The 18,754-nt window shown below is 44.9% G+C and overlaps 1 protein-coding gene across 5 annotated transcripts; it reads right to left on the bottom strand.

The window, feature by feature from the left end:
- Positions 1–4,688: 4,688 nt before the first annotated feature.
- C3H16orf46 (chromosome 3 C16orf46 homolog) lies at positions 4,689–17,726 on the bottom strand. Of its 5 annotated transcripts, none has more exons than XM_077890948.1 (5): positions 17,549–17,726; positions 14,234–14,316; positions 12,790–12,859; positions 11,071–11,318; positions 4,689–6,975 (listed from the first exon to the last, which is right to left on the bottom strand). In XM_077890948.1, the coding sequence occupies exons 4-5, from the start codon at positions 11,278–11,280 to the stop codon at positions 5,986–5,988; spliced, it is 1,200 nt and encodes a 399-aa protein (XP_077747074.1). In that variant the 5' UTR covers positions 11,281–11,318; positions 12,790–12,859; positions 14,234–14,316; positions 17,549–17,726; the 3' UTR covers positions 4,689–5,985. The 5 variants fall into 5 exon arrangements, with proteins under 5 accessions (XP_077747074.1, XP_077747078.1, XP_077747075.1 ...); XM_077890952.1 differs by lacking the exon at positions 17,549–17,726 and adding an exon at positions 17,123–17,318; XM_077890949.1 differs by lacking the exon at positions 17,549–17,726 and adding an exon at positions 17,039–17,318.
- Positions 17,727–18,754: the final 1,028 nt, after the last annotated feature.

The following is an 18,754-nucleotide window of genomic DNA, read 5'->3' on the forward strand; positions in this document are numbered from 1 at the left end:
GAGCATGTCGGTTTTCTGGCTTCATGCTCCCAACATCCAAAAACTGTGTTAAATGACAGATTTTCATCTAGTTTCTTCAACAAGATGTTAGCTAGTTCTTATGGCCAAGAAGTTAGTCAAGTAACGCTTCCTTTGCAGTGTTTTGATTCAAAGGGTTCACAGTTGTGTCAATAGTATTGATGAGCAGACACCCTGATGTGTCAGCTTACATATCAGGAGAGGCAGGCTAAAGATGAAGGGGATTCCCAGGTTGTCAGTGTTCTCAAACGAACAAACGTGGCACTACATTTAAAAACGTGTGTCTTTGAAGGAGCAAATGCCGGAAAGATGTGAATAAATTCAAGCATTGTAACACTTGAACTGGAAGAGTACCAATATTCGTTCATTTCTTTCAACAAACTTCAGGAAAGAATCTCTAAATTTTGTATCACCTCACTAATCATAAAATGCACACATTTGTAACTTTGTTCTAGATCCACAAAGTCAAAATAGTGAAGGCTGGCATAGCAGAAACTCATTGCCAAGGCCCTGCCACTAACTTTTGGTACTTGACTGTGGAGCAAGTTAATATTATGGGACAGAATGCTACAAAAAAGAAACAGCCAAGTATTTTTTAAAAAGTGATACTCTTTTAGTTTATCAGTGAAACGGTCAAATGTGTGAAAAAAATGAAATTACCTTTTGAAAAAAAAATGTATCTCCATGGTGACTTTGTTACCTTCAAAAGTATATATGTCATTTCAATGTGAACAAAGTTGTTTGGGTTTTTTTGTTTGTCATAAAGGCAGGAGCTTATTAGCATGGTATGTGTCAGTAAGACCTTTTTACTGCTATGCCTGCAGCTTCTCTACTTTGCTTTCTGGTGATCCACTGCTCTATCCATGTCCTTGTTTGGTTTTATGATTGCCTCTCAAACATGTTGCTGTTTAGGACTGAATTTGAAGGTCATCCCCCTTTACCTTTTTCCTGTACTGTAACAAGAAATTTAGTGACTTCAGAAAATGTAGAGCTTGTGCTGCAATAAAAACGTGGCAGAAGTCAAATGCATCTGAATTAAGTAATCCTAAAAGGGTATTTAACCTTCCAATGCACCGCAATAACATCTCCCTATTTAAAGTGAGCCTTCAGAAACTACGATTTTATAGTACACTTTTAAAAGATTTATTTAGAGAGCAAGCAAGCATGCTAGCATGAGAGAGAGGGTGGGAGAGGAGCTGGTGGGACAAGAGCTGGACGCAGGGCCTGATCCAGGTACCCCCCGGTCATGACCCAAGCTGATATCCAAAGTCAGATGTTCAACCGACTGAGCCACCCAGGCGCCCCTTAGAGTACACTTTTAAGATACTAGCCAACTCTGCTTTCGAGATTTATTGGCTTATTCAGTTCATGGGAATACTTTTTGTTTAGCTATATTTGAGAGTGTAATGCTATTAATTGTAAGTTGCTGTCAGTTTGTTCTTTTTCACCTTTTTGGTAATATTTGCCCCATTTTAAAACCATTTAAATCGGGGATCCCTGAATGGTTCAGCGGTTTAGCGCCTGCCTTTGGCCCAAGGCGTGGTCCTGGAGTCTCGGGGTCGAGTCCCGCATCGGGCTCCCAGCATGGAGCCTGCTTCTCTCTCTGCCTGTGTCTGCCTCTCTGTGTGTGTCTCATGAATAAGTAAAATCTTTTAAAAAAATAAAAAAAACATTTAAATCACCATTCTCTAACGAGATACACGCACCTAAGTAGTAAGTCTGGATTTAATGTTCTCTAGCTACTATTATAAGGATCTGACATTACATTTTCCTGAAATTACATGAGAGAAATCAGTCATGAGGATTGAAACAAAGCCTTCATAGAGTCATGAACAGATTCAGTACTGGTGGTATTTATCCCGCATTAAATGTTTGATTTCTAGTTTTCTTCAGAACACATGCAGACCAAAATAAAATTGCTAACAGTCCTGTGATACTAAAAATATGACTAGTTTATGGTATGTTTTCAAGTTAACAGTGAAAGTTTTTAGAAGCAGAGAAATTGTTTTATTTGAAAAGATACACAGGGAAGAAAGGTTTGTAGTTTGTGCTAAATCGGGGACAAGAGCTATTTTCATATATACATATGATGTATCAACTTGCCAGTGGCTACAAGGAGTGGGATAGCCATGTGGGCCACCTCTTAATATTCACACTGAGTTAACACAAGCAGTGAATGTTGAGAGTATTGCTTAAACAGTAGGGAATTCTGAACGATGGCATTAAATGTAAACATGTCAACATCATTGAATTTCCTTGAGAACCTTGCCAAAGCAATAATGCACGTTCTCAAAAGATGAATATGAGAATATTGACAGCTTTTTTTTTTTTTTTTTTTTTTTCTGGGCACTGGCTAAGCGGGCCTACTTTTCTTAGGAATTATCTCAGAGAAAAAGCAGGCTTGTGGTCGCTTCCTTCTGGGGGGTATCTGGGAAGGTACCACCAGAAGACCCTGAAGGACCAAGACAAAACTGAGAGCACCAGAGGGCTTTCGATCCAGAGCACCTGTGCTTTCCAGGATGTGGCAAGCCAGACATCACCACTCTTCCTTTGTCCCTGTGCCGGGGCTTGTGCTCAGAGAAGCCACAAACACGGGCATTGGGTCCCTAAAGCATTGGTTCTCAACTGGCCTGATTTTGCCCTTGTGGCACTTGGTAATGTCTGGAGGCATTCTTGATTCTCACGACTGAGGGATACTATTGGTATCTAGCAGATAGAGGCCAGGGATGCTGCTAAATATTCTACTCTGTACAAAACAGTCCCTACAAAGAATTATCCAGCCCTGAACAAAGGAAGGAGAAAATGATCCTCAACACTCATGTATTTGCTTAGGATAAAGATAATACCCAGAAGGGGCTTACAATAGTGCCTTGTAAATTCAAAGGAATTTCTGTATTGTGTGGCTGGTTTTGGCAGAGCTCGGGGCAGTCTAGTCTGGACATCAAGAGCACGGCACAGAGTCCTGGCACCAGCGTCCCAGTGAGCTTGGCAGACGGTGGTAGAGTATTCCCTGGGGTACCAGCGACTGTCCTGATATGCCCTTGGTCATAGACACAGGAGCCCCTCTGTTTATTCTCCATCTTGCTTCTCAAAAGCCCCTAAGCTGCAGCACCAAGGTTGCACTGGACCCAGATACCCTACCAAGGCCCAGACATGAGGCCTCAGGTCATGCATCTTGGCCTTCCTGGACAGCTGGGGATAGCCAGAGAGAAATGGGCGGGGCTTCTGTGGGCTCTCTGGGTCCTCAAAACTCTTGAACTTGGAGGGAATGAAAACCAAATTGGTTCTGGGTTCAAGTAGCATGGTCCTTGAAGTACAGGTAAATTTCACAGAAGGAGGCCACATCCAGAATAAAAAGAATAAAGCTAAAAATTAGGGGAAGTCTCCCTGAGTAGCCAAAATCCTACACACGTGTCCAAATGTAGCCAGGCCTCATGGCTCTGTCAGGAAACATTGTCTGTCCGGGTTTCCCGCTGCTCCAGGCACCCTCTTGCCTAACCCAGACCCACACACAACAGCACCCCAGGCTTCAGCCTGGCCTCATCCAGAGGGTGACCTCAGGCTCTGCAGGAGCCCTGTGTCAGGTGCTGCCACAGTTTCACTTGGTGATTTTTAAAGTTTGGAGGAAAATAGGAGTTTGGAGAGTTTTATTAATGAGACATCTAATGAGAATGAGGGATGAAACACACCCCTCCACGTGTGGCTTAGAGAGGACAAGAGGATCCAAAACCTGACTAGGACCATTACCTTGAGGCAGGAAGAAGGCTGTTGCCATAGTTATAATGTGCTTAACGCCCTTAAATGGCGGGATTTCCCCTGAAAGTTTTTTTGGTGACCTAGATCCCTAATGGGGACTGAATTCTATTATATATTTTTCCTTGGGATGCCTGGATGGCTCAGCGGTTGAGCATCTGCCTTTGGCTCAGGGCATGATCCCGGGAGTCCCAGGATCGAGTCCCACACCAGGCTTCCTGCATGGAGCCTGCTTCTCTCTCTGTCTGTGTCTCTGCCCCTCTCTCTCTCTTTCTGTGTCTCTCATAAATAAATAAAATCTTAAGAAAAGAGAGAGAGATGCCAAATGCACAATACTTGTATCTATTCATAGAGGAATCTCCTAGTCAGTGTGTTGTTGGCCAAACTATTTGCTCAAAGAGAAGGATACAACAAAGCTTTAAATCTGGGCCCTTTCTTTGTTCAGACCAGCCCTCCTCTTAATTCTAAATCATTACCCTCAAAATCTGTAGAATTTATGACCCTTATCACAACAAAAGGGTTTTTCTTACAAAAATATTCTAACTTAGATCAATGTTTTCCGACTGACTCCAGATCTCAAAATGTAAGCACCCCGAGGCTAAGTAGGTGGGCTCTGTCCCTTGCTCACGCTGGTAGACATGCTTCCCTCCCAGCGACACTCCTGCCTATGTTCCATACTGAGCTTAGACATCATCTTGCTGTTTCTGAGATGAAGCTTGAAGAACCACTGACGCAGGAGGGCAGGCTGCCAGAGCTGGGTCCTCACACAACACCAGGTCTCACACTTCACGGTCCTGACGCAGCGGGAGAGCAACAGCTTCTTGGGGGCAGAACCTAGATGGTTTCTTCATTCAGAGAATAAGAGGTGGGCAGAACCTAAAAATTGCTTTTAGACTATAAAAAAGAAGTGTCCGACCTCAATAGGCAAAGTACACCTTTTAATGACCATTGTACTATATTCATTTCTGCATTTCTAGTGTTTTGTAAAAACAAATCACAAAACAATTAAAAAAAAAAAACCTAAACTAAGAGACAAGACATTACAAAGACCAATTGTGGAAAGCAGATGTTTACAAACACAGTCCTACGTCTGTCTACCCATAATTTAGGGGACAGGAAGTCCAGAGATCAAGTACAACCTATCTTAAGCAAATGCAAACTATGTAATTACAGAGCGGCTAAATGGTTATTCATACTACAAAATGGTTTTTCAGAGCATTTCTCTACATAGCATTGTCACTTAGCACTTAAAATATAACTCATTTACAAATGTTTAATTTATATACAACGTTAGGAAATATGCTTTGGGGTAAAATGAGGGAAGAAGGGAGAAAGTATTCCCTATTCTGTAAGTGTCTGTCTGGGATTGAGAGTTCCCAAAAATTAGACACAAGGTCAGACTGGAGGAAGCATGAGGGGTGACAGTCATAATCACAGTGACATTTTTTTTTTCCAAATAGTTATTCTTAACCTGCTTCCCAAGATGGACTTTACGGAGCTGCGGCTAAAACTTTTCCAGACATGGAGACTAGCATGAGGCTATGACCTAAGTATAGGAAACCCTGGGATGTGCAGCATGTAGTGGATGCGGTATATCCGTGGATATAAGGATATGACACCTCAGACACAAGGATGTTTATTTGGACACAGGCTGGGGTTATCTATTAAAGCAATGTTTCAGATCTTTGTTGCAAGAGAAAATGAAGCAGGATAGATAACTATATATGATAGATAACTGCCTGGTTCACAAGATCAGGAAACAATTTGGTCTAAACAAGCCCTTCCACTTGGCTTATGGCACGGGGGTGGGGTGGAAAGAACCCCAGCCGGTTGGCTCCAGGCTGACATGGGCATCACTGAGGGAGGTCCTTCAGAGTCCCCACCATCCGCTTGGCTTCCAGGGGGAGTAGAGAGATAAGGCAGGCAGAGGCTGAGACTGGCATTACCAGTTTGCATTTTGTAAATGGCTAAGCAACAGAAGCAGGTGACACATAAACATGGGGGTTTTGAGAATGAATTGAAACCCATACAGTGAGGTTCCATTTCCTCTGGTTCTACAGCAAAAAAAGAAAAAGGACTAGGGGAGGGCCAGTGGCCGGGAAGAGCACCGCAGAAGGGAAGAGAAGAGAGCAGGATGGGATGGAGGGGGAGAGACCGGGAGAGGATGAAAGAATTCAAACAGTACTTATTCCCAGGGAGTTCTATTGCGGCAGCTCAGAGCAGTCTGTGAGTGGAGACCGGAATAACAACTCTGCTCACTGTGAGGGATGGCAAGAGCGTTCTCGGGAACACTTTGGTCTCCAACATTTGGAGCCTGTTTTCCTGCTTGGCCTCCGTGAGAATGTGCTTTTGAGTGTTGATGGGAGGTCTTGGCTCCCTGGCTCTGAATTTGGCTTTGTAGTTTTGCATTCCCTGTTTCTGCAAAAGCTGCACGGTGGTGAGATAGTGCACGTTGCTGGGATTGGGAGGGCACAGCAGGTTTCTCTCAGGCAGGAGGGACCACTGCAGACAGCACGGCTCCACATTGGCCAGCAGGGGTGTTGGGGCCACCCGGGGAGGGAAAGGCAGTGTGTCATTGACCTTGGGGTGCTTGGCCAGCTCAACGGGTCTCTTTTCACCTTTCCCGTCAACTGTTTTCAATCCATATGTACAAGCCACACACTCATCCTTTTCCACACCCAGCACCTTCTCTTCCGGCTGCAAGAAAAAGTTCTTACTCTTCTTACCCAGAACATCCAAGCCGTTTGGGGGTGAAGCCTTCAGGGGAGGCAGAACAAAAAGAGCCCTGGAAGTCAAGGAGTCTGAGATGGAGGGACCTCTGCTGGCACTTCTGGGGTCCTTGCCCCTAATAGTCTCAGTGGTGGCCCAGTCTTCCTTGCACCAAACAAATTCCTTTATTTGCAGACTTTTTTTCTCTCCCTGACTGTAGGTGGGAAAGCAGATCTTGCTAATCTCCCTGGAGGCAGCAGTGGGACCCTGAGGGGTCCCTTGAGTCTGGGAGGGGCTTCCTTGATCCTTCTCTGGACCTACCTCAGCAGGAACCCCTGACCCCAATTTCCCGGCCTGAGGCCTGGCCTCAGTGCTGCCTTGGGAGAGGCTGCCACAGAGTAAGCAGCCGCTGGCAACTTCTCCCACCCTCGCCTTTTTAGGCTTCTTCCTGGGCCAGATGCAGGCAGTTGGAAAAGTCCTTCCCCAGGCTTGAACCTGCAAATAAAGTAGCATGTTACTCCCGGCTGAGCTGCTTACAGTCCAGCTGCTCCAGGGGTGACCACATCCCCATTGGGGGCCATCCTCTGGGAACTGGTATTTTCCTTAAAACTGACTCACCTTTTTTTTTTTTTTTTTTTTGCTGTTGTTAATTTTAATACTATTTTAGCCTCATAGTAAGTAATAGCATTTGTAATAGTGCTTTTTAATCTGAAATACTAGCAATTGGATTTCATATTAAAATACTAAGCAAAAATATCTGTAAATGGCCATCTTGATGTGCTGGCTCTATATGTTTTCAGATGCACATTAAAGTCAGAACTCTTAATATAAAATCAGAACTGTTTGTACTTGCCTCCCTACCAGGTTCTCTTAGACCACCAGGCTCTGTTATCAGCCCCTGGGACACTGCTGTGTTGGACGGGCTGGAGGGAGAGAGGATGAGCAGAGGCAGGTCCTGGAGTCAGTGTATCCCAGAACCCCTGCGCCACTCTCCACCTGTACACGCCTAGAGTCTCCTGGCTGAGCTTGCAACAGATTCACCATTAAATAGAGTTGCCAGATAAAAATACAGGACCACATTTGAGATATACTCAACACTGGACATACTAGGTACTATTTACCAAAATTCAAATTTAACCAGGCATCCTGTGTCTTCATTTGCTAAATCTGGTCCTTATATGTTTAAAAAAAAAAAAAAAAAAAAGCAAATATAGTTCCCATGTTATTACTATCTTCCAGACACTGAGCTAAGGATCTATTGGCATTCATTCATTTAACCCTCACCACAGCACTTTAATTCAGGTATTCTGACGCCCAGATGACAGAGGTGGAAACTGTCGTTCAAAACATTATTACAGGGGCACCTCGGTGGCTCAGTGGTTGAGTGTCTGCCTTCAGTTCAGAGAATGATCCCAGGAGTCCTGGGATTGAGTCCTGCATCGGGGTTCCCACAGGGAGCCTGCTTCTCCCTCTGCCTATCTCTGTCTCTCATAAATAAATAAAATCTTCAAACAAACAAAAACATCATTACAGCCCACGGCAGGTTCTGGCACATTCAGGTCTGTGTGTTTTCACACAGGGGACAAAGAGAGGCTGTGAGGAACGCAGTGTCTCCCGGGCCACCACCGGAGGCCAGCCTCTGGTTGTCTTGCACAAAAACATCCCTTTACTATCATTCGCTCCTGATCTCTGCACCCTCTCACTGCACATGCTCAGCTCCCCAGATTCCTCCAGTTAAAAAATCGTGTTTGGCATCCCTTTTTCAGAAAGTCTAGTAAGTGCCTGACGCTGAATTAGGCATTCCTGCCCTCCTCATACATCCTTTAGGGCCAGAATTTAGAGCTGAGGAACTTGGAGCTAGAGGAAGGAGCCCTCCCTGAGGTTATCGGCCTGTAAGTACTGAATCTGAATCTGGTCTTTCTTATTCCAAATTCCTTGGAATTCAAGGTATTCAAGTAGACACCTTGAATCTATTCCAACAAAAAACTCCTATTTTCTTTTGTATAGTTAGGTCCCAATTCTTAGATGGCAATGATATGTGGGAGCTGTAAGGTCGCTGCCCTGTGCTACACTCGAGATAGCCAAAAGACACCTCTCCCAGCATCCTCCACCAGCTTCTGTCTTGGAACCCTGTCCCTTCATGTGCTGTGGAGTTGGTGCTGGGTCTTCAAGAGGACCACATTCCTTGCTTCAGACCTCACTGCTCTTGACCCTGAGTTCCCAGGTGAATTTCCAGCTTTTGCAAAGAAGGGTCCCAGCACGTTAGCTAACAGATCCTCAGGCTAACTGGCCTCTCTATGGAAGGTGGCTTCAGCTGGAATGAGACAAGTCCTATACCCCTGCACATCCCGTCCTCCTCCAGCCAGACAAGGGGATTCATCTTCTGGCGATGCTTATTGAGCACACCAACTTTGACTCAGCTGGATATTTGAGAGAAACCTAAATTCTGGAACTTTAATCTTTTTACAGATGTCCCATTTAATCTATTAAACAGATGCACCTGTTGATTCAGAAAATGTTCTCTGCTTGTTTGACCTTAAGAGTCAACTGCACTGCTGCTTAAAAATCCAGATTCTTGAGCCCCCCCCCCCAACCTATGCCAATACTCACAGGATGGACTTGGGCAGATGGTTTTAATAACACCCCAGGTGAGCCTTGGGTTGAGGCTGCTACAGAAGATCTATATCTCCAAGGTGTTCAGGTGGCCTGACAGGGGATCCAAGTCCAGAGATCAATGATACCTGGATTTTTTGATTCTCACAGGTAGGCTGTCACAGGTAAGCTACATGTTGGTTGGGTTGGTCTGAGTCAAACATGTATGGCCCTGAGGAAACCCATCCTGTGAGGCCCCTTGGCTCTGCAACATAGGAAATTCTCACTAATTGCTGCCAGGAAAGTGTTCTCTGTCCTCATATACATACTGGCCCATAGGTCCCTGACACCAGCACAGGAAGTATCAAAGGGCCACAAGCCAGTGCAGGAAGCTAGCTTTGGTGGAAGAGAGGCCCCTGACACCCATCCTGAGACAAGGCCACCTGAGACACGGGGTGGGGGACTGGTTGGCAGAGAAAGTGAAGAGCAACAGGCAGCAGGCAGGAGGAGATGGCACGGTGTGATCATCCTCCACTGTGAACAGCAAACATGCTTTAAGCATGGGGCACATGTGGCATTTCTTCCAATTAAAAGAAAATTCTTTTCCAACAGCCCTTGGATATATACACTTGAAAGTCATTACTTTCAGTAGTAAACTGAACCTTCTAAACTTGGAAAGTTTTATATAGTCAAATAGAACTGTTTATAATCCTAACTTAGCTGGCACGAGCTTGCGTGCACACAAGGTAGTGGGGTGGGGGTGGTACAACAGAGAGTACAAGACAAGGGTCCTCAAGACACAACTCTTTCAACTGTCAAGTAGACTTGGGGGAGTTGCTCTGCCAAGTGTTGGCCTCAGTTTCCATATTTATAAAATAAACCAATTAGATCAGGGTTCCTCAACATCAGCACTACTGACATTTAGGGCATGTTATGGATTGCATGACTGCATCCCCCCAAATTCCCATGTTGAAGCCTGAATCCCCGAAGTAGTATTTGGAGGTGGGATCTTTGGGGGTAATTAGGGTTGATGAAGTCAAGAGAGTGGGGTCCTCAAAATGCAATTAGTGCCCTTATAAGAGGAAGAGGATACAAGGGATCTACTTGTACCAATGAGGGCCATGTGAGCACAAAACAGGAAGAGGTTCCGCCACCAGAACCCAACCATGCCGGTACCTTGATCTCAAATGTCCACTCTCTGGACTGTGAGCAATAAATGTCTTTTATATGCCCCCAGTCTATGGTATTCTGTTATAGCAGCCCCAAACTAAGACAGGGCTGGCTCATTCCTTGTGGTGGGGGCCGTCCTGGGCACTGTGGGATTTGGAGCAGCACTCCTGGACTCTATCCAATAGATGCCACTAGCTTCCCCTTCCCCTCACCCTCAATAGATGCCAGTAGCATCCCCTTCCCCGAGCCCCCAGTTGTGTGACATTGACAAGCATCACCTGAGAATCAGTGAATTCGATCAAATCTCCTTATAGTTCTAAATTTAGGATTCCATTATTAATTCTAGGAAGAGTTTAAGAATAAACCCATGGTGTTCTGAGTGGAACCACTAGGACAGCAATCTCAGGTTTCTTGGGGAGCTTAGCACAGCAGTTAAGGAGCTTGGGTTCTAGAGTCCAGAAGAGCTGGATTTAAGCCCTGCCTTGGCCTTTGGCTGGGTGATCTTTGGCACACTGTTTCACCTTTTGGATGCTTCATTTTCCTTGCTTGAAAAGTGAGGCTGTTCATAATACCTGCCTCGTAGGGCTATTGAGAGGTTAAATGAATGGATATATGTGAAGCATTTGAGCTTGCCAACACCAAATGGCCACAAATACCCAATAAAAGGTACTGTTATCATTATTTATATCTCATTTCTATTCCTAAGGTTCCTAGATTTCAATGCCTTTTTTTTTTTTTTTTTTTTTTTGTAATAACTCTTTTTGGCAAAAGGAAAAGCTTGAACCAAAACACAGATGCGTGACTGAGGTCAGTTGAGGAAATACTCACGGCTTCTTCCCATCCAGTTCTGATGACAAACTCGTTGGCTTTTTCATCTTGTGCAAGCGTAATGTCACTGATATTGAGAAGACAACAAACATGATTCTTTTCACTTCTTTCATCTGAGCAAGTATACGTTAATTCCGTTTCTTCTGGGCTTTGAATTTCATTATTTTCACTGATTTCTAATTCAGTCTCCTTCTTCTGACAGAGATCCATTACTGTGATTGTGGCCAAGGGTTTTTAACATCTTCTTCCTATAGCATGAAATGCGGGCTGGACTTAGTTATAATAATATTCATTTCTTTAAAAAACAAATCAATAACCCAGGTAAAATAACATCAAGACACATTCCAGAATAGACTGGAAGAATATTACAAAATCAGCCATTGCCAGCCATTGATATTATAAAAAATACAGCTAATTGGAAAGACTAATGGATCTAATTAAGGACTGAAGTTGGGACTGAAGAAGAGAGGATAAGAAGATGTTAGTGGATGCTCTATCCCTCGTGATGGGGTAAAGTGCAGCAGGGAATGCAGGTTTGAGCCCCCCTGCCCTCCACTCCAAAGAAAGGCCAGATGCTACTGTGCTAACGCCACGGGAACTGTGGTCAGCATGGGTGACCTGGCCACTTTCTGTTCTTTCTCTTCCTGGCAACTCCAGATACCAGCCAAGGCTGGAGAGCATGTGGTCTAGGCTAGGTCACTCTGCTAATCCTACCCACCTTGGACGACTGGATCCTTATGAAAGGGGAAATCTGGACACAGACACGCAGAAAGGGAGGCCATGTGAAAAGACACAGGGAGAAGAATGCAAGCCACAGAGAGAGGCCTAGAGCAGATCCTTCCCTCATGTCCCTCAGAAGAAACCAACTTTGCCCACACCTTGATTTTGGACTTCCAGTTTCCAGAAGTGTGAGGCAGTACATTTCTGTGGTTTCAGCTGTCCAGTGTCTATGGTACTACATCATGGCAGCCTTAGCATACTAGTCCCGTATGTGGTGGTAATGGTAGCAGTCGCAGTGATGATGGGGGTGATATTGTCTATCATTAATGATATTTTCCCAGGCTGAAAAATGGGGCTTGGCCTTTATAATCAGTCAAAGAGTTAGGAAAGTTGTCATCCTTTTTTTTTTTTTTTTAAAGTAGGCTCCACACCCAGCATGGAGCTCCAGCGTGGGTCTTGAATTCAGGACCCTGAGATCAAGACCTGTGCTAAAATCAAGACTCAGATGCTTAACCAACTAAACCACCTATGGAAAGTTCTCATCCTGATTAGGAGCACAGACTTGGTTGCTAAACAGCCGAGGTTCCAATCCCATTACTAGTTGTACGACCTTGGGCAAGTTACATGTCCAAGTCTGTTTGCTTATCTATAAGACGGGCATGATTTTAGTACCTTCCTACACACAGAGGCTCCCCCTGAGCACCATGCAAGCTGCAGAGATGAATCCCAGGGCCTAGGCAGTGACCTCCAATGGTCCAGCTGTATGCTAAGGAACAGCCAGTGCCTTCTTCAGGATTCCTGGCTTATAATGACACCCCCTGGGGACCACATACTTTGTGTTCTCTTACCCTAACATGATCCCTACTAGAAACCCACTTTTTAAATTTTCTGTTGAGGTAAAGATCTGTAACTTCTTATAACCACATCTGTTTAATTACCATTTTGGCTTTTTCACATACGCTTAAAGTGGCATTTTGATGTTAATAAAGTTCCATTTACCTATGGAAGGTCACATATCTTTGTACATCCTAATCTTTTCCAATATGACATCAGAGGAAATAAATGAAATCTGAAAGGAAAAAAATGGTATTAGAAGTGACTAAAAATCACGAGTGCTATTCTGTTTATTAACAGAAACATGATTAAGGACCAGATTGTGCAAACCAGCCTGATCCCTTCATCTTATGAAATTTCACTTCAGTCACTGCTCAGGCCAAAGAAGCTCCCAACTCAGTCATGCACTTTCCTGAATTACAAATACATTTGTCCCACAAGAGCCCAAAGACTTAACAAGTGTACAGTTCAAAAGGAAAAAGGTAGAGAATCAAAAGGAAAGTCGTTTATTTAAATAATAAAATAAATGTGCACTTGAGGTCAGTATAGCAAAGAAACAGATACAGTTTAGGAGAGATTAAGTATAGTTAGAATGTTCAAATCATTAAGAAAAAAGTTCTGCACTTGAAGTATCTCTGCTGGCAAAGCGCTCATTACTTAGCCTGTTCCAATAGCAAACTTTCTGATTTACTGGTTCTCCAACTTGGCTGTACACCCTACCCACAGAGATTCTGATTCTTATTGGTCTGGACAAAGTCTGGCCATCATTACTTTTAAAACCACCTTAACGTGATTGCACAATCCTGCAGAGCTATCAGGAAGATCTTTCTTATACTGACCCCAACACAGGTATTCCTGCCCCCTCAATATTCTCCACCCTTGTTGTCCTCCTTTGCCCTCCAGAGCTAAGCTCTGTGATGGGAAGCCCTCCCAACCATGCATGGATTTCATTTCAGGAGATCTAGGACACCTTGGAAAATGCTCAAGCATTTTTTCAGGAAAAGGGCTTGCATCAGAGGTACAAAGCTGTCTGTCACTGCAAAAGGTTGAAGAATCATTGATTCAAAGATTGCCTGTTGCCTCAGCTCTCCAATGGCCCTATGAAAAGGTTCCACGTACTCTTCTCTCTGTCAGGTTAACCATCTCCAGCAACTTCAATGACTTCTCACATGTCATGAGAATATATGAAATCTGAGAGGAAGATAATATTAACTCTATATTGAGACAGACAGTGGAGGCCAAAGAGGCAGGTATCCAATACCCATCCACTATCCTTCCAATAGGAAGCCCCTATTTTGGAGTCAATAGAAGTTGGACCCAGTGAGGGTACCAGAGTAAGTTCCAATCTCATAATATTCCAAAGTGTCGAAAGAAACCCAGGTAATGATAACATTAAATAATAGAAGTAAGAGCTGCATGACAGCTTTTACTGTGCACCAGGCATTTTTATGGGCACTTTACATGTTATAAATATTGTGTTTTATAAGTATTTTATTCATTTAATGGAGGATCATGGGAACATATTGACTCCTTATGACCAAAAACTAAGAATCATCTCTGAAGTCAGTAAACACAGTATTCTTAGTCAAATAGCCAGATTACTGCATACCAGATTGTGAGGTGCTTCTCTGGAATACTGTTCAAGCTGGATAAGATGTTCCACTACAAAAATAGAATGTTGGTGGTCTTTTCCTAATTAGAAAAAAAAGAATTCAGTTATTGGAAAACTGTCTTAATTTTAAATTTTTCTCCAATAATCATGCCTTCAAATTCTATTGCCCATTCTTGTCTTCCAACTCATGTAAGAGATGACAAATACAAGTATACAAAAAGCTATTAAGATCAACTAAAAGAGTGGATATGTGATTTCTTACAAATTGTATGCATTCTTACTTTTATGTTGAAATGCAAAAATCTGCATGGATGTGATAGTCATATTTTCTGAAGGTAAATTATGCCTAGTTTACAGATTTGAAGTAAATCAATGGGTCATACTATTCCACTTCTTGATTTCCATGGAGTTTTACAATCATATGATCGAGAGCTCATTACTTTACAAGCATCCTTTTTCACTCCACCGATAGCTCTGAAGATTAGAATGTTCTCAAAAACATCTGCAATCCTGAAACTTATGCTCCTCAATTCCTGGTGTTCCCCCCAAAAACAACATATGATAATCCTGAAAATAATTGAAGACAGTTATGATTACTTCAGAAGAGAATCTCAAATTCCCTCATCTTAAGAATGCACAACTTCCCGGTCAAATATAGTAACTGGAAATGGGGGTAATATTTCAAATGTGGTCATCTAGAAATGTCTTTTAAGTCTGACTCCCTTTGATCTGAAATCTACAGCTATTAATTGAACAAAGGTTGTTACATTTTTTTAAAGCTATATCCCAATCTTGATGAACACTGAGATGGAGGTCAACTATAAATTCTATATTTTTTCCCACATGAATGGTTAATAATCCCTGTCTTCTTCATTCCATATCCATGCTGTTAATTTTCTTTAAAATTGTTTTTTCTTCTTTTGCACTAGATATAGACCTCTGAATGAATCAGATCCTTCTAAAATTAGTTTTGGACTCTCTTAGTTTTGGACTATCATTCCAACCTGCTTAGATACTTGCCAATCTGACTCTGACACCCCACAGTTTGGCCATTCATTCCCACTTTAAGATTTGCATTTGATGGGCATACCTCCTGTAACATCATCTGTCGCTGATAAAATGTTGGTGAGGAGAGGGTAAAGGACAATGCCATGTGGATATGCCTTGTACTGGGGCATTTACTAATTACCAACTGGCTGCAAACTCACCTCATTATACAATTATCTGGCCTATGCATATAAATCTCATCTACAGGATTCTTGATCTGTCGATTTAAGTAAATTTTTTTTAAAAAAGGACTCTTACCAAGAGTTAAATGAATTTATATTTACATTGATGTCTATTAATTCTTAAAATATTTACTGTCCAAAATAGGGATGAAGAATAGGTTGCCAATTGTCAGTTCAAATCAGTCCCAACACAACTAGGGTATTGTGTTGAGAAGGATGTTAAGGGTCACCTGGGTAGCTCAGTGGTTGAGTGTCTGTCTTTGGCTCAGGTCATGATCCTGGGGTCCTGGGATCAAGTCCTGCATCAGGCTCCTCTCAGCCTGCTTCTCCTTCTGCCTATGTCTCCACCTCTCTCTATGTGTTTGTCATGAATAAATAAATACAATCTTTAAAAAGAGAGAGGGAGAGAGAAGGATGTTAAGAGAGACAGGGAAGGATGTTAAGACTTGCCCACTGCAGGAAAAAGTTGTGATTTGATTAATGATGTCTGCAGAGAATAAAGAGTGCTAGCACACATGCCACCTATTTGCCATTGCTTATATAAAAAGTCAGATTCCAATGGCATACTCTAGATTCCTACACCTGGTTGACACATTCCCAGGTTTAGGTTAATGGAGGTGGGAGGAATGCTGATGGACCAGGAGAGGTCAAAAGCCCAGGACATTTAAATCAAAAGCAAGCTATGATCCCTCAAAACTCCTTGCCACCTCCCTGGCCCTACACCGTGCCCTACACCCACCCCCATCTTCCTGGAAGTTTCAGGGTTTTTTTTTTTTTTAAGATTTTATTTATTTATTCATGAAAGACACACAGAGGCAGGCAGAGACATAGGCAGAGGGAGAAGCAAGCTCCATGCAGGAAGCCTGATATGGGACTCGATCCTGGGACCATGGGATCACGCCCTGAGCCAAAGGCAGATGCTCAACCGCTGAGCCACCCAGGCGTCTTGGAGTTTCAGGTTTAAAGGAATTTTGAATCCATGTCAGAATTCCTGCCAGGGAAGGACGCTTGGGTGGCTCAGCCGTTGAGCATCTACCTTTGGCTCAGGGCATGAGCCCAGGCTCTGGGGATTGAGTCCTGCTTCGGGCTCCCTGCAGGGAGCCTGCTTCTCCTTCTGCTATGTCTCTGGCTCTCTCTGGCTCTCATGAATAAATAAATAAAATCTTAAAAAAAAATCAGCCAGGGAAAGATGGGTTTCTGGCAATCTCAACTGGAATTCTGAATGGATGTTTCTGAGGATCTTTAACGTGTGTTGAATGAAGAAAAATCCAGGAATAGAAACACTGTTAATGATGGTGGAAGTTTCTTCATGCAGAGCCACGCTTCAGGCATATGAAGTAGTTAAGTCCTGAAGATTGTCTTGGGCATGCTGATCCCTGTTAATATAGGTTCTAAAGGAAAATGATATGAAGACTTCGATCTAATTTACAGTTTTGGACACAACTCCGCAGGGAGTTGAATCTTTGCCTCAAAGTCAAGCACATGCGCCGCTCAACTTGCACAGTTTGTTCCCATTTTCAGGAATATAAATTGTATCTCTCCAAGTTCATTATCCGTGCCTTATGCCGATTACCTGCCCACACAGCACAGCAGCTTTGGCGACCCAAAGAAGGAACCCTAGGGGCGTGGCTTATGCAACCATCCCTCCAGGTCAGACCTGTTTTTACTGCAGGCCTGTCTCCAGCCCTTCGGGAATAAAGCAGTAAAGTAACGCGTGTCTTCTCAGCTGTCACACAGCTGCCAAGTCTGCAGGAAAGCCCAAGTCCTCAAGCACGCACTCCACCTGTTGCTCCTAAAGCCCAGGTGTTCCACACGGCGCTCTTCCCTCTCCTAGACCAGCCCCTCCCCTTCCCTGAGGCTCCTTCCCTTCTTCCAAGATCCCTCCTCGTCCTCTTCATCCAGCAGTCCCTGCCGGGCCCCAGAGATGCCCACCGTCCTCTCAAGCGCTGTGCTCGCCCGCAAGCCCCGCCCCCTCCGCCTTGGCCCCGCCCCCTCCCCCTTGGCCCCGCCCCGCAGGCCCCGCCCCGCCAGCTCCTCCCACTGCCCCACCCATTCCCCCCCGCCCCCCCGCGCCTCTAACTACCTCTACGCTTTGCCTCCCTTCCTCAGAGGCAGCTCCGAACCGGGCAGGGCCTCTCGCTCTGCCGCCTGCGGAGTCTGGGGCTTTGCCCTGGGGGCGGGGAAGCGGCCGCGGCCGCTCACACCCTCCTGTGGGGCCCACGGGATGGAAGGCCCCCGGCAGCCGAGTCCCGCGGGCGGGCGAGGGCGACGGTTGCCTTGGGTTACGGACGCGCTGGGGGCGGGGCCTGCGGGGCGGGGGCGGGGCCCGCGGGGCGGGGGCGGAAGTGACCCAGACCCCGCCTCTCGTAACAAAGCTAGGGCGCGCGGGGCGGGAGGCTGTGGGCACGTGCTCCCGGCAGGCCCTGCGCAGCTGCGCGCCCGCCGCCTGCGGGGGAGGGCGGGGGAGGGCGGGGGAGCGCCTGCGCCCGCCTGCGCCCGCCGTTGCGGGAAGGGGTGAGGCCGAGCGCGGCCGGATGCCCCGCGGACTCTGGCGCTAGAAGGCGACGGCCCTTGGGCGGCTTCTCCTCAGGTCCCGCCGTTGCCGTCGGGCGAGAGGGCGCAGCCGAGCGCGTGGTCGGAAGCCCAGCGCCTGCGGGAGGCCGGCGGCACGGCGTCGCGCTCCCTGCCCTTGGGACCCCGAAGGCAAGTAGCGTCGCGCCCTTGCTGGTGGGAGGCCGTGCAGGGCTGCCCACTCCTCCCCTGCTTTGGGCCTCGCACTTTTGAGCACCTGGAGGTGCAGCCAGGTGGCCTGCGGCAGAGCCTGGACCCGGCTCACAACGGATTCGAAAGCCCGTCTGCTTTCTAGGGTCCCCCCCCCCCCCATTGTGAGTATTTCTGCTGTATAAAAGCATTAGAGGTCTTTTATAGCACTGTGATTAAGAGGCACTTGGGAAGATAGCCATTAATGCTTTTTATACAGAACCCACGGTACTAATTAGAAAGCCTGGAAAAACTATTGTATAACATTTCTCTGGGATATTAGAACAAAGTACTTTTCTGGACACTTTTTTAGGTGTCATTTTCTTTACCTAAAATATGCACATTTGTATGTTATATCCCACAACCTGGAAGAAATGGTATGCCTGCATACTTCTAAAAAGTTGTACAAAAAAATAAAAAAATACAAAAAAAAAAATAAAAAAAAAAAATAAAAAAATAAAAATAAAAAAATAAAGTACAAAACTGCGTTACTTCACTGCACATTTTTGTTACAAAACGTTCATAAATG

This window comes from Canis aureus, chromosome 3 (genome assembly GCF_053574225.1).
Source record: "Canis aureus isolate CA01 chromosome 3, VMU_Caureus_v.1.0, whole genome shotgun sequence".
Classification (NCBI taxonomy): Eukaryota; Metazoa; Chordata; class Mammalia; order Carnivora; family Canidae; genus Canis; species Canis aureus.

Bases quoted from the DNA above. Each gene is read 5' to 3' on its own strand.
- C3H16orf46 (XM_077890948.1), bottom strand. From the start codon at position 11,280: ATGGATCTCTGTCAGAAGAAGGAGACTGAATTAGAAATCAGTGAAAAT. The intron at 6,976-11,070 runs GTGAGTATTTCC...CTTTATTTGCAG, and splicing joins GAACTGGATGGGAAGAAGCC to GTTCAAGCCTGGGGAAGGAC.